The sequence below is a fragment of the Typopeltis vanoorti genome, chromosome 10 (genome assembly GCF_054136105.1).
Source record: "Typopeltis vanoorti isolate ZY-2024b chromosome 10, IOZ_Tvanoo_1.0, whole genome shotgun sequence".
Classification (NCBI taxonomy): Eukaryota; Metazoa; Arthropoda; class Arachnida; order Uropygi; family Thelyphonidae; genus Typopeltis; species Typopeltis vanoorti.
In genome coordinates this window covers 108,524,931-108,551,481 of record NC_143558.1, presented here as the reverse complement: position 1 = coordinate 108,551,481, position 26,551 = coordinate 108,524,931, and the positions used below count along the sequence as shown (strand labels likewise).

At 37.5% G+C, this 26,551-nt stretch overlaps 1 protein-coding gene across 5 annotated transcripts in view; it reads right to left on the bottom strand.

Moving 5' to 3' along the window:
* The window catches only part of LOC150102665 (atlastin-2-like), a 437,615-nt gene that overhangs the window by 333,803 nt on the left and 77,261 nt on the right, over nucleotides 1–26,551 (bottom strand). For all 5 annotated transcript variants that reach the window (XM_090399745.1, XM_090399748.1, XM_090399746.1 and 2 more), the window contains one exon: nucleotides 5,338–5,442. In XM_090399745.1, the coding sequence (XP_090255871.1) occupies nucleotides 5,338–5,442 (105 nt within the window). The remainder of the gene's footprint in view (nucleotides 1–5,337; nucleotides 5,443–26,551) is intronic.

Sequence of the window (26,551 nt, the reverse complement as noted above, 5' to 3'; positions counted from 1 at the left end):
CACTCAAATCATGGACCTAGTTATCTCTTTAAATTGATGATTTCAGCGAAATCAGAGGAATCTTAGTACAGTGACTTGCATTCTTCTCTAGATTTATATTTCTTTCCACTCTTCTTCTTCCAAGATTTTTGCATTTTCAGCTTGGAAATATCAAAGAAAACTGAGAAATTTTCTTTGATATTTCCACTTTCTATATTATGAGTTGTCTTTTCATTTCTTTTTCTATGATTTCCTTTTCTTCTAATCCATCATTATCTGGGAGGAGTGTTTCTCTATCATTCCTTGTGACTGTGTGCTACTTTCTTCTTCTCATCACTGTTTTTTTTTTTCTGTTGTTATTGTGGATGTGAATGACTCCTGTTCTTCCATGCCTATTTTTGGCTGTGTCTTTCTTACCACCTTTGTCATTTTTCTGAGTGATGCTTGCATAAATTCTTTCTCTGTTCAGTCTTCAAGTTGAGGGAAATGTTCACCAGTTACTTCAGTTCTCTTTGTTGCTGTTGAAGAAGACTTCAGGCAGCAGAAAGGCAATATCTCAGAATTGTAGTTGGAATGATTAGAAATGAAACAATAAGGATTTAGATATAACTTGCCAAGAAATTATATTCTTGTTTAGTTCTTTATCCAATCTTCACATGCAAACTTTGTTTGCTTACACTTGGATTGTCAAGTTCAATTTAATTTCTAACCTGGTGGAATAACATTCTAGAAATAATAAGGAACAAGGAATCATGAACTAAGAAGTTGACTATCACCTTGATACCAATGATGAATATCAAATTGTATTGGTGGGACTACATACAATGAATGGATCAGAACTGATTACCATCTAATAAGAATTTTAATTTAAGAAAGCCCCGATAAGACCACATCTTATTGTGCTCAGATTTGGTCACCAGGGTTTGAAGGGGAATAAATTAACCTGGGAGAGGGTTCAGAGAAAGATAACAAACATAATAACAAAACATATACAATGTTAGTTCTGAGGATAGACTGAGTGCATATGGATGGATATGTTTGATATACAGAAGATGAACAGTGAGATGTTTAAAATGTTGAGGGGTAGTTACAGAGTTAGTGAAAGGCCGATCCCTCTTATAGGAACAAGGGGAAGAAGTGAGAATAAGGGCCATCCCTGGAAGTATGGCAGTGGTAAGCAGAAGGTTGAGGAGTGGTTTTTTGTGGTTTAGATGGTCCAGCTATGCAAGGAGCATAGCTGGACCATCTAATGCACTGCCTGATAGGATAGTGAAATTATGCAGGTACAATAAGTTTAATAAGTGATATGATAGACTTTGTGTTGTCTAAGATGTGCTTCCCATTATGAGTCTTGCAACTCTATGGAGGTCCTGAATAAAAATAATAATAAAGGAGTATGCAATTGCTTAAAGTTTAAATACTAGTATATATCATCATCATCATCATCATACGAATCAAGGATTTAGGCCTAGTATGGCCTGTTCCGGCCTTAAAAGTTATCGTTGAATCGTTTAAGAGGACATCCTGGTTTTCTTTTTACTAATGGCTTGTACTTTAAGGCTTCTTTTGGTAATCTTTCCGTTTTCATTCTTTGAACGTGTTCCATCCATTTATGTTTATATTTTTTAATATTCTTAAATTTTTAATTCTTTCATAATATCTTCGTTTCTTTTGTGATCAAATAGGATATACTTTGCAGTTTTTCTCATAAACTTCATTTCTGCTGTTGTTAATGTTTGTTTGTCTTTTTGTTTTATTGTCCAGATTTCGCTTCCATACATTAAGACTGGTAGGGCTAATGTATTGTATACTTTTAGCCTGGTTTGTTTTTGAACTAGGTTTGGTTTAAATATAGAGTTAATTACTCCTGTTATTTTTAAATATTTTGTGATTTTTATGTTTATATCTTTTTCATTTTCATAAGTGATCATACATCCTAGGTAGTTAAATGAATTCACCTGTTCTAAGATCTTGTTATCTATTACTATTTTAGTTCTTGCTGGATCTTGTCCTTTAAAGGCCATAGTTTTTTATTTTTCCGTTGATATTATCATACCATAATCTTTGGATATCTCATTTAGATTTAAAATAGCTTTCTGTAAGTTATCTTCAGAAGTTGTAATTATTATTTGTTTGTCTGCAAAGAGGAGAGTGTTTAAGTTAACTGTAGGTGAAAGTTTGATTCCTTGATGTAAATTTTTATTTCATTTTATTATTATTTCATTTAAGTAGATATTATTATTATTATTATTATTATTATTCAGGCCTCCAAGGAGTCAAAAGACTCATCGAGGGAGGTTCTTCCTAAGACAAAGTCTGTCAAGACTCACTGAGGGGAGGTCCCCCCCTGAGAAACACAAAGTCTATCATACCACTCTTTAAACTCACTGACCGTTCTCGCTCCCACCACTCCATCAGGCAATGCATTCCACGGCTCAACCACCCTCCACACAAAGAAACCACTCCTTACCCTCTTGCTCACAGTTTCCTTTCATAACTTCCAGGGATGGCCTCTTGTCATCACTCCTTCCAGCTGATCAACCAAATGAAAGAACTCCCCAGTGTCAACCCTGTAACCACCTCTCAACAGTTTAAAAGTCTCAATCATATCACCTCTCCTTCTATCCACCAAACTCTGCAGTCCACATTCTCTCAGCCGATCCTCATAACTATCCTTGTACAGTCCTGAAACCATCTTTGTCATCCGTCTTTGTATCCTTTCCACAGTTAATTTATCCCCTTCAAATCCTGGGGACCAAATCTGAGAACAATAGTCCAAGTGTGGTCTGATCAGAGACTTATACAATGGAATGATAACCCTCTTATCTCTGCAGGTCGGTGTCCTTCTAATAATAGCAGCAATCCTCTGTGTTACCTTCACCACCTTTGCAATATGTCCCCTAAACTTCAGGTTTCTATCAATCATCAACCCCAGATCTCGTCTCCCCTACTTCCTCCAGTATAACTCCTCCCATAGAGTATGCAGCATCCCATCGATGTTTCCCAAACCTCAAGACCTTACATTTTGCTGCATTAAACTGACTCCCCCATTCATTTGCCCATCTATCTAGCTTATTTAAATCCTCTTGCAGGGCTACCACATCTGCACTATTACTAATAATCCTTCCCAGCTTCACATCATCTGCAAACAACTGAATATCCCCCTGCAATCCATTGGCTATGTCATTGATATAAAGGTTAAACAATATAGGTCCTAGTACTGAGCCCTGTGGGACCCCACTTGTAACCCTCTGCCTCCTGGAAACTGCTCCACCATACACAACTCTCTGATACCTATCAGACAGCCAATCCTGAATCCAGTTGACCAATCTGACATCCAGACCCATGTGCTGCAACTTAAATATCAGCTTATCATGTGGCACCCTGTCAAATGCCTTCGCCAAGTCTAAGAAAATTGCAGTATATGCCTTTCCCTCATCTAATGTTCTTATAACTTTATTATAAAAGGCTAGCATATTGCTAAAACAAGAGTGCCCCTTCACAAATCCATGTTGACGCTCACTGATAACATTACCCTCATCTGCCCAATGCTGTACACGGTCCCTCACTACTTCCTCCAAGATCTTAAGAACTACTGATGACACACAGACTGGCCTATAATTAGACACTTCCAGTCTGTTACCACCCTTATGCAATGGCACTATCTTACCTTCCTTCCATTCCCTGGGCACCTTTGCCAAAGCCAGACTTTCATTGAAAAGCCACGTTAAAGGTACTGTCAATTCCCTAGCACATTCTCTCAAAACTCATGGCGAAATACCATCCAGTCCCACAGCTTTACTGACATCCAGAGTACTCAGTATCTGAAACACACTCTCCTCCTGTACCTCCACACCTCGTACCAGTCCTATCCCTCTAGCATTAAAACTGACTCCTCTAGGATGAAATACTCCAATAAAGTGTTCATTGAACAATTCCACTATGTCCTCTGCATCAGTCACTCTATTCCCATTTTTATCCCACAATATCATTCTTCCACAGTCATTTCTCCTCCTACTGGCCACATAGATAAAAAATTCCCTAGGATTTTCTTTGGATCTTAGGGCCAATCTCCTCTCATATTCCAGTTTCGCTTTCCTTACCACACTAGTCACTCTTCTGGCCTGTGTCTTATATTCCTCATGCATCTCTTCACCTATCTCCTTATATCTCTTCCATAGCCTCTTTTTTGCATGCAATTCCTGTTTAATATTGTTTGTCATCCACTTTACTCCAAATTGCATCCTCTTCTTCACTCGTGGTATACAACTTACCATTGCTGATAACAAATATTCTTTCACAATTTCCCACGCACTGGTGATATCCCGGCCTTCCAATTCCTCCCTCCATGAAACTTCTCGAAGTTAACGTCTAAGACTATTATAATCACCTGCCTTATAATTCCACATAAGTTCCCGTCTCTTTGATACTCCTGCATGTCTATTCATTTTCCAAGTAAAAAGAGTTGCTGAGAGGGGACATCCCTGTCGGACCCCTTGGTTTATCTCTCTTGTATATGATAGCTCGTGATTTAATCTTATTTGTATTTGATTATTTTCATATATACTTGTGATAGCTTTGAGGATATTATTTGGTATTTGTCTTTCTTTTAATATGTTAAATAATATGTTTCTTTTAACTTTGTCAAATGCTTTTTCAAAGTCAATCAATAAATGCAATATGTGTTTCTAAATTATATTCTCTTCTTTTCTCTATTATTAATTTTAGGCAAAAGGCTGGGTCTATACATGATCGTCCTTTTCTAAATACATTTTGTACCTCTAGAATTAGTTTGTTATTTAAGATTCTGCTATATATTTTGTAACATGAATTTAGTATACTGATACCTCTATAGTTTTTAGGGTCATCTCTATTACCTTTCTTAAAGATAGGAATCACAATTGCTTTTTTCCATTCTATTGGGGGGATACCAGTTGAGTAAATTTTATTTAAAAATAATAAGAGTCTTCCTCTGAATCTTGTCCCTGCGTATTTATATAGTTCTGAATCTAGTTTATCTTCTCCAGGTGATTTTCCGTTTCTTGTTTCTTTCAGGCTGATTTCTAATTCTTCTTCAGTTATTTCCTTTTCATTTTCGTTAATTGTATATATCTCCACCTATTACTAGTATATATCTCCACAAGTAATATCCAAGATAAAATTATGATTTTTGTATTTTTTTTTTAAAATCCCTATTGCAGACTTTCACAGAATACAAAATAGCCATGATCAAATCACTTCTGTTTTCATTTTTCGTGTTATCATTCTTTTAGCATGTAGCTAATCATTGTCTTGTTTTAGAAGCATTCAATTACAATATTCATATATTATAATAATGTTGACATAAGGGTTACTTACCATTACAGAACTGACCATGGTTGTAAGTGCAAAAATTGTTGCACAGTCTTTCATTGTTGAACCGCTGTCAAATGCACCTTGTGTGTCCATTAATATAACTGCAACCTGAGGAGATGAAGATTAAATTAAAAAATAAAACTCTTACTATATAGAATTTTAGAGCAATTCCTAAAAATCAAACTCAGCTAACCAATTTACTGTCTGACCACCCACACGAGAGCCTAGTCTGGCAACCTGCCAAGAAGAGTCAATTCATGCTGAAGGGGAAAAAGAAATAAAGGCTGTACGAACTGGTCACAACTAACGAAATCATGTGCTTTATATGTAAAAATTTCCAACTGTTATACAAGCAAAATAGTTACCACTTTAAAAACTACAATGTTCATAAAAGAAAAGTTAATTTTCTGACGTGTAATAATAAACAACTCATCCCACAAGATGAATTGATTACCCTATTATCAGAATGGATTCTCCTTCTTTTGACATGTGCAGAAATGTCAAAGGGTCTCGCATCTGTGAGCATACAGTAACTAGAAGAAAGTCAAAAAGAACAAAATGCCAATACAAACATTAGAATTTTTTTTTTTTTTGTCTCCACAGCATTACCACAGTAAATTTGCATTCATTAGTTGTTGTTGTTGTTTTTTTCAATTTGTTCTTTTGTTCAATACTCCTATACTGAGATAGGAGTGATGTTGGCTTGGTCCACCTTTGCTACGAGTTGCCCAGTGTTGTACTACCTTACTCCAGTCATGAAGATATTTTCAGGCACAAACTTTGTTTGCTCACACTTGGATGAAGGATTAAACTAAATTTATTATAATCTAACCAAGTGAAAAATAAACTTTCAACATCTTTCTCTAAATCCTGAGTAATTTAATAAAAAGGTGGCACACTGTTTGGCAACTCCTATAGGTAAAGATGACCTGCCATTGCTTCTGCCTGGTATCTCCACCTCTGGGCCTGGCTCCCACTGAAGAGACCTCAATAAAGGTCGAAACTAGTCTGGGTAGTGGCCCTTCCCTTAATGCATAACATTATACATATCTGTGTTTTTCCTTATGGGAGATACTGAGATAGGAGTGATGTTAGCTTGGTCCACCTTTGCTACGAGTTGCCTGGTGTTGTACTACCTTACCCCAGTCCTGAAGATATTTTCCAGGCACAAACTTTGTTTGCTCACACTTGGATAAAGGATTAAACTAAATTTATTATATTATTTTTCAACATATGTTCATTAGTTTACTAAAAGTTTAGTTTTTGCATTTAGAGAATTACAAATTTTCCTTCTATGAGTACTGATTTCATTGGAATTGAATGTTTTCTATTGCTTTCAACACTGAACTAAATTTTTTTTCCTACTTTTAGCTTCTCTTTCACTTGCATCTTTTGCAGAGAGGCATTGCAAAGTTCAGGATATCAGTTGGAAGACATGATTTAAAAGGGAGTGAAAATGTGAAATTTTCAATAAATGCAACATGGGTGTTGCTGGAAGTAATAAGAGAGAAAAGTGTGAGGGACAGAATGGTGAGCCTGATGCATTATGATAGAAGAGGAGTGAGAAAGTAGAAAAGATTATTTTTTCAAATGTCTTCTTTATAAGGAGAGGACTGGGGTTTGTGGATTCCTAGGAGAGATCTAATAGGAGAAGTAAAGTACATGTTGGGAATCTAAATAGCAGAGTAGGAAGTGATTGTCAGACATACAAAAATGTTTTGGGAAAATTTGGAGAAAATAGCAAAGCTAATAATAATGGCAAATACCTGTTGGATTTCTGCTCAGGACATGGAATGGTTACTACTAACACCATGTTCCAACATAAAAATGTGCACAAATTCACATGCAGAGAAGAGGCAAGGAATAAGAAAAGTCTCATTGAATATGTTATTGTTGATAGCGATGTTTTCTCCCTAGTGCAGGACACCAGTGTACAGAGGATTTGAAATTGGAAGTGATTACTATTTGGTCTTGAGCAGGATAAGATTGAATTTCATATTGAAAAGAATGACATGTAAGAAAGTTTTAAAGTGAATAAAAGTTGAGCAGCTCTCAGATGTGAACTGCAGACTAAAATACACAAAGATTATTGAAAAAAAAAATGAAAAAGTTTCAGAACAAGAACCAAACCTTGGTGATTCAGTGGCAAACCTTGAAGAAAACCCAGATTGATTCAGCCAGAGAGGCATGTGGTGAGGTTGTCTGCAAGGATAGAAAAATCAGAACTCCATGGTGGACATAGAAGTTAAAGAGGCAGTGAAGGAAAAGAAGTGAGCATATCAAAAGTTCTTGGCAAATAAGTCAGCTTGTGCTCTTAGAGAATACAGAGACAAATATAAGAAAGCTAAACACTGTGTAAAACTAGCTAAACAAAAATTATGGGAGGACTTTGGCAGGAACATTATTATTATTATTATGGGTATCTCCAAGGACTCAGTAGACTCATCGTGGAAGACCCAAACTAGCAAAACAATATCTGTCATATCTCTTCTTCAATTGATTTACAAATGAAGAGCTCACAACTAAGTCAGGCAATGAATTTCACTCATTCACCACCCTCCAGGCAAAAAACCTTGTTCTCACACCCTTGTTAACCACACTCTTCTTTAATTTCCAGGGATGACCTCTTGTTCTTCCATCACTATCACACAGCTGAAACATTTCCCCCGCATCAATCCTATAAAAACCTTTCAGTAATTTAAATGTTTCTATCATATCCCCTCTTCTCCACCTATCAACCAACCTCTGCAATCCACAAGCTCTCAATCTATCAATGCAGGGAGCATTTTTTACATCACTCACCAACTTAGTCACTCTTCTCTGAAGCCTCTCCACAACCTCCTCATCTCCAAAGAATCCAGGTGACCAGACCTGAGCACAGTAATCCAAAAGTGGAAGTATCAACGCTTCATAAAAGGGAATAATAACCTCTTTATCTCTGGATGTCAGTGTGTTCCTCAACGACCAAGTAATCCTATGTGCAATCATGGACACCTTAGCAATGTGTCCCTTGAACTTCATCTCCCTATCTACCAACACCCCTAAGTCCCTAGCATCATCATCAATCTCTTGGAGTACTGTTCCATCTATGCAGTACCCAGCTGGTAATCTTTTAATCCCAAAATGCATGACTTTACACTTTTCCACATTGAACTGACATCCATTACCTTTTGCCCATTCTAACATAGAAAATAAATATCAAGAAGGTGGTAAGATATTCTGGAGGTTGTTGAAGAAGCTTAGAAAATAGTTGGAGGAGAGAGTGCTGTAAAAGGAGTTAGAGATGATAAAGGTGACATGAAAATGGGAGAAAATGATATCCTTGAAGTATGGAGTAATTACTACGAAAAATTGCTAAATGAAACAAGCAGTGATTACTATTATTATTACTAAAATTATTATTAACACCCCAAGACCTCATGGAGTCAAAGACTCATCTGGGAGGTCCTTTTATCACACACACAGCTCATGATACCGTGTTTTAAACACATTCAAACTCTTGGCAGACACCACATTCTCAGGCAAGGCATTCAATCATTCACAACTCTGCACGAAAAAAACCTGCCTCTCACTTCCCTACTCACACCCTCTTTCCAGGGGATGACCTCTGATTCTCCCCTGATCTCCCACTATTCTCTGTAAAACTTCTCCAGCACTGATCCTATAACAACCCCTTACCAACTTATAGGTCTCTATCATATCCCCCCCCCCTTCAATAAGTGATAGTAAAAAACACTCAACAGGCATACAGTCAGGAATACATATCCATACTTGAAGTAGAAAAAGCCATCAAAGGCTTGAAATGTGGAAAGGCAGCAGGAGTAGATGATATTTGACCAGAAATGCTGAAGTATGGTGGTATAAAAGTCTTACAGTGGCCGCACTGCATAGTTCAGAAGGCATGGACAGAGGGAACGAATTCCTGATGATTGGAGTAGAGCTCTAATAGTACCCATATATAAAAAGGGAAATAAAACTGAATGTGAGAATTACAGAGGTATTTCCCTACTGAGTGTTCCAGGCAAGATTTATGCCAGTATACCTGAGAAATGGTTGAGAAGAAGAAAAACTTGTTGAAGAACAAGCTGGATTCAGGCCAAATAGAGGCTGTCAGGATCAGATCTTTACTTTACGACAATTAGTTGAGAAAGCATGGCTATATAACAAAGATCTGTATTTAAGTTTTGTTGATCTGGAAAAGGCATATGACAAGGTGCCAAGAGAGAGAAGCTATTCAATACACTACAGTTATATGGTGTCAATGGGGCATTATATCAAGCAATACTCAGTCTTTATTTGAGTTGCAAGTCAGCAGTTAGAATTGAAGGAAATACAGGAAGATGGTTTAATGTTAAATCTGTTGTGAGACAAGGATGTACATTATCCCCTCTGTTATTCATTATCTATATGGATCACATTATGAAGGAAAGTGGTATTAAACAATATCAGAATTGGAGATGTTAATGTCAGCGCTTTGCTTTATGTGGACGATGTTATACTTCTAAATAAATCCACTACAAGTGTGTGCAAGATTCCCTGACTAAATTGAATAACTGTTGTAATAGATACGGTATGAAGGTCAGCAATAAAAAGACAAAGACAATGAAAATAGGTAGAATCGATGAAAATGTCAACTGTGTTTTGAATATGGAACCTGTGGAACAAGTAAAACATTTCAGCTTCCCCAGACACAACTTGCTCATACCTACCAGACAGCCAATCTCCAATCCAGTGCTTGTGGCAACATATCAAAGGCTTTTATAAAATCTAAATATACCACTCTGTATGCATCCCTTTGTCAATTCATTTGTCACCTTATGATGAGTAAGTAGATTGCAAACCCATACTATCCATCAAAGCGAATGCAGTTGTTGTCAATCCAAATCCGAATTTCGGTCTCGCTAGCCTCTCTAATTCTCTGACCACAACTCCAGACAAAGAAATTAGCATATAATTCAAAGCCTTACTCTTATCACCTTCATTATGAAGCAGAACAATGTTGCCTTCTTTTCATTCCTTTGAACTCGGCTCAATCTAAGACTCATGTTTAAAAAAGTATGTTGGCACATTCCTTCAAGACATATGGTGATATATCATCAATCCAATAGTCTTGATGAAATCAAATGTACTTAATTCCTCATATATCTCCTACTTACTCACCACTAGTAGCTACTCCTCCCTTTCTACTGCTCTCAAGTTCTGAACGATGTTATATTCATGGGGATAAAACAATAAAACACCTTTATAAATTGCTCATTTACCATCTCAACCACATCTTCAATGACTACCAATTTACCATATTTTGCCAATCAATATCACCTTGAAAATCTTTCTTTCTTGTACAGACCATTATCATCAGAACTCCCTTGAATTTTTTGGTCTTATTAGCTACCTACCTACTGTTCATACTAAACTTTTGTTAACCTTACTAATGAGTCACCTTTCTCACCTGCTCTTTGTACTCCTCATGCAATTAACTATCATCACTCATCTTGTGTGGCCTCCATCATGGCTTCTTCTTCCAAACTGCATGCTTTACTTCTTCATTCATCCTTTTCATGCTTACCTCCTCCTGACCTTCAGAATGCATTCAGACGTTTCCTCTGCCAGACAGTTCACGAGCAGGTCCAAAGCAGCACTGATCTCCTTTCCACCCAATTTCTCATTCCAAGATGTAGCTACAAGCTATCTCTTGAGTTTGTCATACTCACCAGCCTTATATTTCCACATATATCTCATTCTCACAGACATCCTCATGTGCCTGACCACTACTTGAGAGTCATTTTCACTAAGAATGTTTAGCAACGCATTTATAATAGTATCCTCTGATGAGATGATCAAATCCAAGACCCTTGACCCTCACATGCCCTCTATTACAGATTTGGTCTGATTAGCTGATCCTCAAAAACCTGAAAAATTCATCTAGATGCTACGTCTTCATTTGAAATCTATATTACAATAATTAAAATTACATGTAATGTAATTTTCTTATTTGTTTCACTTATTTGCTTATATATTTCACTGTCAGTGCCCTTCATATTACCAGGTCAATAGTAACACACAAATAAATATTTCAACCTGCTCACCTCTGCCTCACACCATACTGCTTCAAAATCACTGCCATTATTCAGTCTTGCATCACCACCTTAGATGAGAATAACTCCTCTGCTATCACCAACAGCACTGCTCCTTTTCTACCATGTCTGCCATTATGAAAAACAGCATATCCCTCTAACTCTATTCCTGTTGGGTTGTCATCCTCATTCAAACATATCTCACTTATTTTGACAATTTTGTGACTAATGAACTCTGTCAATGCAACAATTTTGGACTTTCCTTATTTTGAATACTTCTGATATTGATAAATATGCATGCCAGCTCATTTTTGTTTCTATAACAAGTACAACTGAAACCATTTCTTGGGTGTAACACCTCCATATATAGCCCCCCACCAGCCATTCCTCTGTATCATCACCGATCTTACACCTCTCCACAGGCTTTACATGTTGTCTCCACATCCTTGGCCATCTTAATCCTTTCCTGTACACATATACTGTACATCCACTTCTATATCCCTCATCCATCTCACACAGTATTTCCCCATCAGCATTTCCCTGTCTGTCTATCTTGTGTTCCTCCACCTCTTCTTAGGGGAACCTTCTGTGGGACTATAGGCAAAAATAAGTTTCCTTGTCCAATTCCCCATTTTGAAGTTTCCCCACATAATTACTTGAAATGGTCTTCCAATTAAAAAGTTTATTTTCATGTTTGGTGTTGAATGCTATTGCTGCTACTCCTTTTCCTTGATCATTATTGCCCTAACATCTTATATTTATTATTTAGTAGGTCTCACCTGTTTGAGTCTTATTTGTCTCAAAAGCACCAATTACATTTGTGTGATACTTATTCATTTCTTCTGGAGGTTCAATTTCCTTTCCATTGATACTCCTTATATTGATGGGTCCTATCTTCAATTCTTCTGATGTGCTTGTTTCAGTAACTAACTCTTCACTGTTCTCCTTGGTGCCATGACCGAAACAGAAGGTGCATTGTTTAAACTAGGAGATATCTCATCCAGCATGAAATCTTATCATGATGTACTATCATGTTTATTTGTGGTAAATTTAAGCCAATAGAGAATACAATTTGGTTATCTAAGTTCTAAATTTCCAGCACATTTTAATTTGTTCTGTTTCTAGCTAGCTAGATACCTACTAATGGGATGCACCACGTGAAGGTGAGGATTGGACATTAAGCCTGAACCCACAGTCAGTTCTCAGCATTTCTTAAAGGTTATGGAAGTCTCCTCCATAAACTTTTAAGAATAGTTATCTGGCTTTAGCCCTTGTCTTTTTCTGCTACACATCATTAGTTTCATTGATTACTTGCAGCAAATTTCCATTAATACAATACTCTGCCTGCAATGTTCTCTATCCAAATGCAACTTTGAAGACAACTTTAAGAAAACATGCTCTATCCGAATTGCAACTTCAAAGACAACTTGAAGAAAAACGTCAAAATGGAGACAACAGTTGGATCATCGACTATAAACAAGTTAAATTAGTGCAAAAATCAAGTGACACCACTAGCAGCCACCATGGAGACCAGTATGCAGGCACTGCATAAGAAATGCACTTGGCAACAATGAAATGACATTCACTGCATTTGTCCACAATTAGTCAGTTCAAGTCAACCTTTAGGAACTATATATCAGCTATTTGTTGTTTCAAAAAAATATTTGGTTAAATAAATATCTTTCTTGTGATTACATCATATATCAGCTATATCCTCTCTCCAACTTGAAAATATCAACATATAACCTTGGGGGGGGGGGGGGTGCTTAAGGGTCAAAGCTATATAACTGAGAGGAGACCTCCACATAGTCTTCAAAGGAGTGCAGAAAAACAACCAGGGATTCTGACCTAAGTCCAACCCTTACCTTCTCATGGTGCACCCTGTTAGGTATCAACCTAGATACTGAACGTATCTAGGTAGATACCTAGGTACGTTCAGTATCTAGGGGATAAAAGAGGATGGGCTGGCAATTTGTGATTTAGCCTACCAAACTGTATTCTTATTGGATTAAACCACAATATTAAATGATGGTACAACATGACAGAATTTCATGCCGGTTGGGGTGTCGCCCAGTTAAACAAGGCCCCCTGTTGTTTTTCTCCAAGGAACCAGGACGTGGTGATGTGAGTTCAAGATTGGACCTATCAACATAAGAACCCTGAATGGCAAAGAAATGGAACTAGCTGAGGAATTAAATAAGTACCAGATCAACATAATAGGGGTGACTGAAACAAAAAAGACAAAAACTGGTGAGATCTTTCTGAGCAATAAATGCAAAATGTTATATTCAGGCAATGACAATCAAGGAAAAGAAGGAGTAGTCATAGTATTCAACACTAAATACGAGGCTAATCTTCTTGAATGGCAGGCAGTCTCAAGTAGAGTGATGTGGGCAAATATCAGAATGGGGAACTGGTCCCACAGAAGGTTCTACTAAGGTAGGAGGAGGAATTTTTTGAGGCTTTAGAGAAAGCAACTGACACAATGAAAAAGGAAAGTTGGTCATTGTTGGGGATCTAAACAGCAGAGAAGGAAATCTTTGTCAGACACACAAAAATATTTTGAGAAAATTTGGTGAAAAGAGCAAAGCTAATAATAATGGCAAATACTTGTTGGATTTCTGCTCAGGACATGGACTGGTTATTACTAACACCGTGTTCCAACATAAAAATGTGCACAAATTCACATGGAGAGAAGAGGCAAGGAATAAGAAAAGTCTAATTGACTATGTTATTGTCGATATTTTCCCACATGGTGTAGGACACCAGAGTGTACAGAGGATTCGAAATTTCAAGTGATCACCATTTAGTCTTGAGCAGGATAAAATTGAATTTCATATCGAAAAGAAGAACATGTAAGAAAGTTTTAAAGAGAATAAAAGTTGAGTAGCTCACAGATGTGAACTGTAGACTAAAATAAACATATATTATTCAAGAAAATATGAAAGAGTTTGAGAGCAGGAACCAAACCTTGCAGATTCGGTGGCAAGCCCTGAAGAAAACACTGATTGATTCAGCTAGAGAGACATGTGGTGAGGTTGTGTGCATGGATAGAAAAATCAGAACTCCATGGTGGAAACAGGAAGTTAAAGAGGCAGTGAAGAAAAAGAAGAAAGCATATCAAAAGTTCCTGGCAAATAAGTCAGCTTGTGCTTATAGAGACAAATGTAAGAAAGCTAAACACTGTGTAAAACTGGCTAAACAAAAGTCATGGACTTTGAGGACTTTGGCAAGAACATAGAAAATAAATATCAAGAAGGTGGAAGATATTCTGGAGGTTGTTGAAGAAGCTCAGAGATGGAGGAAAGAGTGTTGTAAAAGGAATTAGAGATGATAAAGGTGACATGAAAACAGGAGAAAAAGATATCCTTGAAGCATGGAGTAATTACTTTGAAAAACTGCTAAATGAAACAAGCAGTGATGACAGCACAGTGGTAAAAAACACTGACCAGGCATGCAGTCAGGAACACATATCCATACTTGAAGTATAAAAAGCCATCAAAAGCCTGAAATGTGGAAAGGCAGCAGGAGTAGATGACATTCGACCAGAAATGCTCAAGTAAGGAGGTATAAAAGTTGTACAGTGGCTGCACCGCATAGTTCAGAAGGACTGGACAGAAGGATGAATTCCAGATGATTGGAGTAGAGCTCTCACAGTACCATATATAAAAAGGGAAATAAAACTGAATGTGAGAATTACAGAGGCATTTCATTACTGAGTGTTTCTTGTAAGATATATGCAAGTAAACTTGAGAACGGTTGAGAAGGATTGTGGAAGATAAGCTTGGTGAAGAACAAGCTTACTACTTTGTGTACCCAAATGACAACCAATCTTTTGGTCTCTTACCAAAGCAATTGGTCATAACTTTTTCCCAATACTATTCCCACCCTATCATACCCAGATGGCTCTATTGCATCATCATCCACAGAAAAACGCTAATCTCCTGCTTTCACACTTTGCCTCCAATGCCACCATAACTGATGATGGCAAATGTTCCCCCAATTATTTCAACTGCCCAACATACAATGCTCCTATATCCTTTTGCTAGAAAGAGATCAGAAACCTATTGTATAAATTCAACACAAAAAAAAGTCTCCTAGCCCTGATGGCATTCCTCAAATTGTCCTGAAGGTCTGTGCACCAGAACTGACTCATATCCTATTTTACCTGTACACTATCTCTTACTCCACTGGTATCTATCTGAAAGCCTGGAAATTGGGCTATATTCAACCCATTCTTAAGAAGGGGTTGAATACAGCCCAATCAACAAATCAGTGCCATCTAACTACTGCTCTATCTCACTCACCTCAGTCCTATCTAAAGTGATGGAGAAAACCATCAATTCTCAACTCCTACACTATCTTGAAGGCTATTAAGCTATTAAGCGATCACCAGCACGGATTCTCTCACTGACAATCAACAGGAGATCTAGTCTCATATATCACCCATCTCTGGACTAATACCATGGTGAAATTTGTTGAATCTCATGTGGTTGCACTTGACATCTCTAAAGCTTTTGATTGAGTATGGAACAAAGGCTTACTAAGCAAATTTCTATCATTTGGACTGTCTCAGGACTTCTGCAGTTGGACTGCCAGCTTTCTGTCTGGATGTGATGATAGACAGTTCCTTATCCTCTCACCATCCAACTAATGCTGGGGTTCCCCAAGGTTCTGTTCTCTCACCAACACTCTTCCTTCTGTATATCAATGGCCCATTTCAGTTGACCTCCAACGCAATACACAGTTTTGCAGATGCCCAATACACTCCTCCCTTTCATTTGACAAACCCTATCCTACACAACTCCCTTCAATCTACAGAAAATCATCCACCACTGCCCTCAATTCTGGTCTCCAAGCCATCCTCCAGAGCTCAGATAACTTCGTCAACTTCAATGCTAGCAAGACCCAGTTCTACAAACAATAAATTACATGATAACCACAGTAATTAACTTTAATGAAATCAAAGTACAAATATTTTGTACTGAAAATAACAGTACACCATCAGTGTGTAGAAACAAGCAAATTAAAGAAATGGGAATGCAATGCACATACAGCAGTTGTTGGTTTACCAATTAAAAACTGTTGCCATGTGCTAGAAATTAATATTAATAAATAATATTATTAAAGACTATTTTGATGGTTACATAAAATACAAATCTCCCAAACTTTTGGGAGACAGAGACAATTGTTCAGATTCAGATTTGGCTGATGTAAAAGGGCTTTGCAACTTTCTTTGAAAAGGCATTCATATTTAAACCTACTTCTATGGAGAAGACGAGCTTCATCCCACTGGATACTGTTTAGTGTCAATACTATGTTATGACAGACCAGACTTTTGAGGTTTCATGTATTCGATATAATTCATTACCAACATTCCATTATCTGACACTGTTAATTTACTATATGATGATTACCCTCCTGATACGGCAAAGATTTTTGAATTTGTTATAGAATCAGGATATTTCAGCTGGATAAACAAGATCTATAGACAAATTGAAGGCACTGCCATGGGTAATCCTCTATCTCCACCTTTGACAAACTATTTTTGAACCATCTGGAAGATACCTTGTTCTCATCCATTCATTACCAACCCTCTCATTGGTTTCGTTATGTTGATGATGTCTTTGATGTTTGGCCTCATTCTGAAAATGAACTTACCACTTTCCTACAACAGATCAATAGCCTTCATCCACGCATTCAATTCACCATGGAAAAAGAAAAGGCTGGTAGTTTACCATTCCTGGACATCCTTCTTACAAGCATAGCCCCTGGTAATTTATCAACCAGTGTTTATCGAAAACCTACCTTTACTGGCAGACACATTTATCAAAAGTCTGCTCATCACAGATCTCAGAAAAAAATTGGTGTTATCAAGTCTTTAATTAATAGAGCACGTAATATGTGCTCCTTTCCCTCAAGCTTATAAGAACTTCTCATTATCAAAATGCTAATGGAATTTGAATGGTGACAACCAGTGGTGAGCTATGGAAATTTTAACAAAGGACTCCGATCATCGAGCAAAAAAAAAAAAAAAAAAAAAAAAAACTTTTATTAATACAGCCTGTGTACAAATTCCAATCAAAATTTATGAGAGGATGAGGACAATCAACCTCTAAAGGCTATCATTTTTAAATAAATATTTCATGATCTAAACATCAAATATTTGCACACAATCAACTGTGTTAATTTATCTTACATAAGAAAAACATTTTTTAACTATCAAAATATAATAAGAATGAAATCTTTTATAATCTTTTATAAAACATTTCATTGGTTACTGGTCTTACCATACAATTAGCTACCAAAAGGGAGAAGGGTAATGATAGTGCATGTGCTTATTTTATTTTCAAACTTGGGTGCATTCGTTATAGAGGAGTTGAAACAATAATTCCAAATAATCTATACACTGCCGAATAGACTAATTTTTGTTAGGTTACCGTATGAGTTTATCGCTAAATATGTTTCAAAAAAGAATTTTTTTTTGAAAAAATAAAAAAGTAAACAAGAAGAATAAGGGGCTCACAAATTTTAGAAAAATTTAACAAAGGGCTCACACGAGCCCCTTATAGCTCATCACTGGTTACAACCCTAATCAAATCCAGCAGATAACTGACTCCTATGTTCCAACACCTCAGGATTCTTCAACAGACCACAGGATTCCAATCCTTTATATTTCTGGTATCTCTGAACTGATTGGTAGAATTTTGAAGAAGTGTCATCTCATTCCCACATATTTTCCTATCAATCATTAGCCAGCCAGCATTTATCAGATGCCTTGTGAATGTAATCTAACATACTTTGGACAGACAGCCGTTCTGTAGAAAAAAGAATTAATGAACATCAATATTATACTGAATACATGAAACCTCAAAAGTCTGGTCTGACACAACATAGTACTGACACTAAACACAGTATCCAGTGGGATGAAGCTTGTCTTCTCTATAGAAGTAGGTTTAAATATGAACACCTTCTCAAAGAAAGTTGCAAAGCCCTTTTACATTGGCCAAATCTGATTCAGAACAATTGTCGCTCTCCCCCAAAAGTTTGGGATATTCTTATTTTATGTAGCCATCAAAATAGTTTTTAATAATATTATTTATTAATATTAATTTCTAGCAAGTGGCAACAGTTCTTAATTGGCAAACCACCGACTGCTATATGTACCTTGTATTCTCATTTCTTTGATTTGTTTATTTCTATACACTGATAATATACTGTTATTTTCAGTATGAAATATATGTATTTTCATTTCATTAAAGTTAATTACTGTGGTGATTATGTAATTTATTGTTTATATTCATGCCACAGGTACCTTTAAATATTAAAACCCAGTTCTGTCTTATTTCTCACAAAAAAAGAACCATTTTACCCCAGTATTATTTTTGATAATACACAAATTTACAGACAAGATGAGATTTCTCTTCTTGGAATTACCCTGACATCAGGCCTCTCCTGGCATAAACACATCACAACCATTACATCCTCAGCTTCCAAAAAAACTAGGATTTCTCTTATGCTCAAGATGTTACTTGACCTCTAAACAGCTGTTAACTTGTGATTTGTATAAGTTAACAGCTGTTTACAGGTGAAGTAACGTCTTGAGCATAAGAGAAATCCGCACTGGCTATCAAATACTGCTCTCACATTTGGGGTGAGGCTCCTAAAAGCTCCCTCAAAATGCTTGACTCAATATACAGAAGAGAACAATTAGATTGATAAATGACCCATCTCTTACCAACTCACTCCCCTCACTTTCACACAGACGTTTGGTCTCTGCAATTTGTGTATTCTATAAATATTTCCATGGCAAATGTTCATTTGAAATAGCATCAATAATTCCTCCACTCAGTACTAAGCCCATTGAAACACATACAGCTGCCGCCCAACATCCTTTCAGTACACAGTACACAAACCCACAGAACAAGTTTCTTTTCCATCTCCTCCATCCCTATAACTGCTATACTGTGGAGTAGTCTTCCTGGTGTATTTCCCAAGGAATACAATATACAGGCTTTTAAATCAAATGTAAACAAGTTTCTCCTTTCCCAACCCATTACCCATATACAATACTAATGTACTATAGGTTGATCGACCAAATTCTGCATGAGCCCAACATTAAAAAAAAAAAAAAGCACTCTTGCTGTTATCCAGCTGCTGTTCTGAAATTAAATTCTTGCAATAGTTTTGATACCTCTAACTCATACACCTCTCTTTCTCTTTTTCTGGACTAGTTCCTGCTTGGCAACCAGAAAGATAATGGATCTGTCTGTAATGCATACCTTACTAAAGTGATCACTCAACAACTCACCTATTTCTAATACATCCAACACTTTCCTACTATCTGTATTATTTACTAATAATTTTCACATAATGAAAAAATTCTCTCAGCTTCCTTTTCTTTTCTACTTTTCATTATCTGATTTCACCTCCCTCAAAATGACTGTTGTGCCTTCCTAGCTTGCTTTTTTATACTGTTCTAGGGCTCATCATCAACTTACTCTAGATATCAGATCCACAATGTTTTATTTTTTATGCAACTCTTGCTTTAAAATATCATTCCATTCAACACTCAGGCAATTATGTTTTCTCCTCTCATTCTGGATATACAGTCATATATAGCTGCTTTCAGATACACTCACAACTTCCCATGAAAAGCTGATTCTGTCATCAAGTTTTCAAGCTGAGACACTGCTTCAAGCTACTTTCTCAGCTTATCATAGTTACCTGCTTTGTGATTACACAAACACATACATCTCTTCTTAATGGAAGATTTGGCCAGCTAAGGTTGGTCGATTGGTAGAGTCTCTGCTACTAATGGCTCATGCAAAAAGTTAAGCAAGTTTGAGCATGGTTAGTAGTCGGAAGGGATTAATCGTTCGATGATGTAGGCACACTCTCCCTCGATGAGTATTTGGACTCCCTGGAGGTGTCACATAATAATAATCTCCCATGATTTATTACCTACCATTATCACACTCACCAACTGGATGCATAGCAATCATCTTGTTTACAGATTCTCAGATGCTATTAGTAAATAGTAAAAATAAAATATTCTTATACTTTGAGTTTCCTCCTTCAAATGCTGATGTAATGAGAAATCAATGATAATTGATTTCTTATAACATAATCAAAATGATAACAGAAGACTAGCTTATCTTTGATGACAAAGAGGTGGCCAATGAACCCTAATGAGGGACCAAACAACCAGCACCGGCGCCTAGTATTTTTCTCGTGTGTGTGTGATTAATGTTCGGTGTCTTTCCAAAAAAGTTTTTTTTTGATAAAGTGTGAATAAAACGAACAGGAAATGAAAAAGAAATGAAAACCGCTTTAGAGTATAATGTTACCTACGGATTAGTCCTGCTTATACAATTTTTTTTTACACAGAACTCGACAATTAATCATAAGTTGATTTATGATACATCAAAAAATAAAGAACTATTTTATTATTATTATTATCTGAGACCTCCAGGGAGTCAAGGACTCATCGAGGGAGGCTGTAAATACCCAACCCAGCTATCATACCTTCCCTTAAATTCATTTACACTAGATGCACTCGCTACCCGTAAGGGCAAATTCCACTCACTCACTGCTCTCTGAGAGAAAAACCTAGCTCTTACCCCTTTCTTGACTGAGAACAACCTTAACTTTCATTGATGCCCCCATGTTCTCTCCCCACCTTCCATATAACGAAAAATTTCATCATTTGAAATGCTATAACACCCATTCAAAAAGTTTATAGACCTCTATCATATCACCCCTCTTTCTCCTGTTAACCAGAGTCTGTAATTCACATACTCGCAATTTGTCATAATCTAAATCCCATAATTTTTTTCGGTGTCGAGGCTAGCTGGTGAACGGACGTGCTATCGGAGAGCTCCTGAGAGATTTGTGTTTTTTGTTGATTTATTGGTGTTTTGGATTCAATTTAATGGACTTAAGTGTTTAATTTTGGTATATTATTGGAGCTTTATTAACGTGGTTAGAGTACTAAAGTGTTTTATAACATAATCTATGTCGGGAAGTCGCTGCTAGATGAATTCGTAATGAGGAGTGTTCGTGCAAGCTCCAGATAAGATAAGTATCATTTTCAGTTATCGATACAAATTACTTAATACTGTGTAGTTTTGTTTAGTTTGCCTTGGGTATTTTAGTGCGTCTATTTTTGGTGTGTTATAACGTATAATTTGACAAAACACGTTACAGATAAGTATGGCACCTGTGCGAAGGAAAATGGCGGCCAGTAATGAAAGTTCGCCATCGTTATCAAAGAACGGTAGCATAAAAGAAATGAGTCAGTGTACTAGCTGTGAAATGTACGCTTTGCGGAGTGCGGTCGGAGTGTGGTTAGATGATAATAAAGGATTGAATGTGTGTAGAAAATGTAGGGAGAATGCGGAATTGAAGTGTATTTCGGATCGTGAGTGTGATATTTTTGTCAACCTTCAGAATGAAGGAAATAGGGATATGACAAGAAACGGCAAGGTTGTACATGAAAATTGTGAGACTGTGAATGTAGAAAGTGTGAATGATAGTATAAATGGTTTCTCAGAGAACAAAAAAGATGAGATAGATGCATCGAGTGAGATCGCGTTGTTGAATAGTGCGATAGAAAGAGCAAAACAGCAGCTAGAGTGCATGAACAAAAGTAGACTGAATGAACCAACCAATAATAAAAGGTATGACAGGAAAAATAGACGTATGAATGTGAACATGAACAAAATGAAGGATAGAGTGCTGTATGGAGACTCATTAGTACGAGGTGTGTTAGTAGAGGATTTGACAAAATCGTACCAACCTGGTGCGACCATAAAGGACGTAACTGCGTCTATTAGAGAGCAAAAGGAAAGGGTGAAAGAAATGATTGTTGTGGCAGGTACGAATGATTTGAAAGGAGATAAAATGGAAATGATAGAAGACCTGAATGAATTGTTTGAGGTAGCAAAAGAAAAGAGTGAGAGAGTTAGAATGATTAGTCTTTTGCCACGGTATGACAGTGAAATGTTTAAAAGGAGGGCTATAATTGCAAATGACTTTATGCGTGGGTTATGTATGACGAGTGGTGTGGAATTTGTGGATGTGTGGAGTGAGTTTGATGGGCGAAAGGATCTATATAAGATGGATGGCTTGCATTTGAATGGTTACGGTGTAAGACTTGAGAAAGTGTTGCTGAATGTAGTGGATGTGCAAATTCAGGGAAACTAGATTTGTTAGGGGGGGGGAGAGTAGAGATATAGTCCTTATGGAGGCAGTTGAATATAAGAATGAATATAATATGCCAGAGCAAATAAGACAACAAATCTGAGTGGGATAGTTAATATAAGGCATCAAGGTAGGGTTGGGGCTAATGGGGGTCTTAAATTCATGTACACTAATACTAGGAGTATTAGGAACAAGAAGGAAGAGTTTTTGGCCATGGTTGGCACTTCCAGACAACAGGTTATAGGTATTAGTGAAACATGGCTGACTGTAGATGATATAACTAGTGGGATTGAATGTGATGGGTATAGTGTGTTCAGGAATGACAGAGAGAATAAAATGGGGGGAGGAGTATTGTTGATGATAGCTGATGAGCTCCAGCCAAGGAGAATAGAAGTTGAATTGCAGGATAGAGAAAAGAGCACATCTGAGGCCATTTGGTGTGAGATTGTGGCTAGCAGAACTAAATATACAATTGGGTGCTGCTATAGACCAGGTGATGGAAAAGATGGTGGTGACAGTATGCACAAGCAAATAGAAGAAATGGGTGGAAGGAGGGTGATTATTATGGGAGATTTCAACTATGGTCGCATTGATTGGAGTGAGGAGAGGACACACGGGAGGAAGGAACTGGATTTTATGCGGTTATTAAGGGATAACTATCTGCGACAGCATGTAATGGAAAATACTAGGGGTCAGAGAGTGCTTGACCTAGTAATTACATCTGAGGATTTGGCTGTAACAAATATGACCACATTGCCACCAATCGGTGAGAGTGATCAAAGGGTCTTAACTTGGGAGGTGGCTAAAGGTGTAGAATTTTCAATTAAGACAGGGTACATGTGGAATTATCGGGCTGGAAAGTATGACAAGCTTAGGAGTTTGATTGGTTCAGTGCCATGGCATGTACAACTGCAAGGACTAGAAGTTGATAGTGCATGGGAGGTAGTTAAGAAGTGCTTGCATGAAGCAATGGCTGACTGTATACCTAGAGTCCGAATAATAAATCAAGTAGGGGTTAAATGGATGAATAACACCATTAAGCTTGAATTGCAAAAAAAGAAACAACTATGGAGGGAATTTAAGGAGAAGGGTGACCGGCAGGCACATGAACGGTATAAAGCGCAGGCCAGAAGGGTGACGAGGGTGGTAAGAAAAGCAAAAAAGGATTACGAAAGAACATTGGCCATGCAGGCTAAAGAGAATCCTAAACAGTTTTTTAGATATGTAGCAAGTAAAAGGAAAAATGTACATGGCAGATTGATTTTAAAGAATGCCGATGGTAAGGAGGTAACTGAATCAGTTGAGATAGTTGAGTTACTGAGTGAGCACTTTGCAAAAGTATATCATCCAGGTGGTGACATTGCAGAAACGAATAAACCAGTAGATTATACGGGAATTGTGGTTAATGAAGTGGAGGTGAGTAGTCTATTGCATAACTTCAACGTCAATACATCTGTGGGATTGGATGGTATACCAGCTCGTGTTGTACGAGAAGCAGCTAAAGAATTGTCAGTACCCTTGACCATTTTGTTTAATTTGAGTCTCGTGTCTGGGTTAGTCCCGAGCGGGTGGAAAGAGGGGAAAATAGTTCCACTGCATAAAGGTGGTTCCAAGACTGCTGTTGTAAATTACCGACCGATTAGCATATCAGGAATCATTGTCAAGGTCTTAGAGAAAATAGTCAAGAGGAAAATACAAGATTGGATAGAAGAAAATGGGATACTGTATCGGGGACAGCATGGTTTTGTGAAGGGTAGGTCATGCCTCAGTAACTTGCTCACGTATTATAACACAGTGACGGCTGAACTGGATAAGGGTAATGGGTTTATGGTGATTCTACTGGACCTTGCCAAGGCCTTTGACAGGATTCCACATGGAATTCTAATCAGTAAATTGCAGCATATGGGAATGGACATAGGGTTGGTGAGATGGATAGGAGGGTGGTTGACAGAGAGATATCAGAGAGTGGTTTACTCGGGAGTAGAGTCCACAAGACAGCCTGTGACTAGTGGTGTGCCACAAGGATCTGGTCTTGGACCACTGCTGTTTAATTTGTTCATAAATGATATAGGAAATGGTCTGAGAGGAACAGTTCATTTGTTTGCGGATGATGCGAAGTTGGGTAGGGCAATAGTGAATGCAGATGACGTCAAAATTTTGCAGGATGATTTGGATAGATTGGAGGTCTGGGCTAAGGAGAATGGATGTCAGTTTAATGTGGCAAAATGTAAGGTTATGCATTTTGGGGTGAAAAGATTGGCGGCAGTTTACTGCATTGGTGGAACCCTGCTCCAGGAAATTGATGAGGCACGAGATTTAGGAGTGTTGGTAGATAAGGAATTGAAATTTAGGGGACACATTGCAAAAGTGACCAAAACAGCTCATCAAATCACTTGGTTGCTGAAGAATACGTTGACAAGCAGAGACAAGCAGGTTATTGTTCCTCTCTATCGAGCCTTGATAAGACCCCATCTAGACTACTGTGCTCAGATTTGGTCACCTAGGTTTCTTCTTGATGGGGAGGAGGTGGAGAGGATCCAGAGGCGAGTGACCAAGATGATAGCAGGTCTGTGGAATGAACCGTATGAGAACAGGTTGAGGATTTGTGGGTTGCAAAAATTGGTTGATAGGCGGAGGAGGGGAGATATGATTGAGACATTCAAATTACTGAAGGGTTTCTATAAAATTAATTCAGAAGATATTTTTGAGAACAGGGCTGGTTGTGGGAGGACTAGGGGACATCCATGGAAACTGGGCAAAAGTGTGGTTAGTAAAGGTGTTAGAGCTGGGTTCTTTACTTTTAGAGTAGTGAATGAGTGGAATGCGCTCCCTGAGTCTGTGGTGGATGCTGTGACAGTGAATGAGTTTAAGGCGAGGTATGATAGATACTGTATGAATGTCAAATAGTTGTGATGAATATGATTTGGGGCCTCCCTCGATGAGTCTAATGACTCCCTGGAGTTGCCCGTAATAATAGTAATAGTAATAATAATAATCCGGATATAATCTTTGTAACTCTTCTTTGCACCCTTTCCACAGCTTCTTTATCCCCTTGAAACCCGGGAGACCAAATCTGTACACAGTATTCCAAGTGTTGTCTTATCAAAGCCTTATAAAGAGGCAAAATTACTTCCTTATCCTTACATGTCAAGGTTTGCTTCAGCATAAAAATTATCCTCTGAGTTGTATTTGCAACTTTTGCTATATGACCTTTGAACTTTAAATGCTTATCCACCAATACACCAAGATCCCTTGCCTCTTCAGTTTCTTGTAGCATAACCCCGCTAACATAATATGCTGCTGGATCTCTAAGTGTAAAGTGTAAAGTTATGCACTTTGGTGTGATTAGTCACACCAAAGTGCATAACTTTACACTTACTAACATTAAACTGAGAGCCATTTTCGTTTGCCAGATTTCCAGTCTATTCAAATCATTTTGTAATTGCTGAATATCAGTAGCATCCCTGATTGCCCTGCCTATCTTCGCATCATCAGCAAACAATTGCAAATCTGATGATAGACCCTGCTTGAAGTCATTAATGTATAGATTGAACAATAATGGCCCAAGGACTGAACCCTGAGGTACACCACTGGTGACCTTAAATCTGGTAGATTCACACCCACTGTATACCACTTTTTGATATCCATCTGTCAACCATCCCCTGATCCAAGTCAATAGATTATGTTCCAATCCCATATTCTCCAGTTTACGCAACAGCCTATCGTGTGGTATCCTATCAAATGCCTTAGAAAAATCCAACATTATCATAGTGTATCCATTCCTTTATCCAACTCGGCTGTAACATTGTTATAAAATATGAGCAAATTGCTAAAACATGACCTTCCTTTAGTAAACTCATGCTGTTCCATGGAGAGTATAGAATGATTGTCTACCCATTTCTGTATGCGAGTTCTTACTACCTTCTCTAAAATCTTCA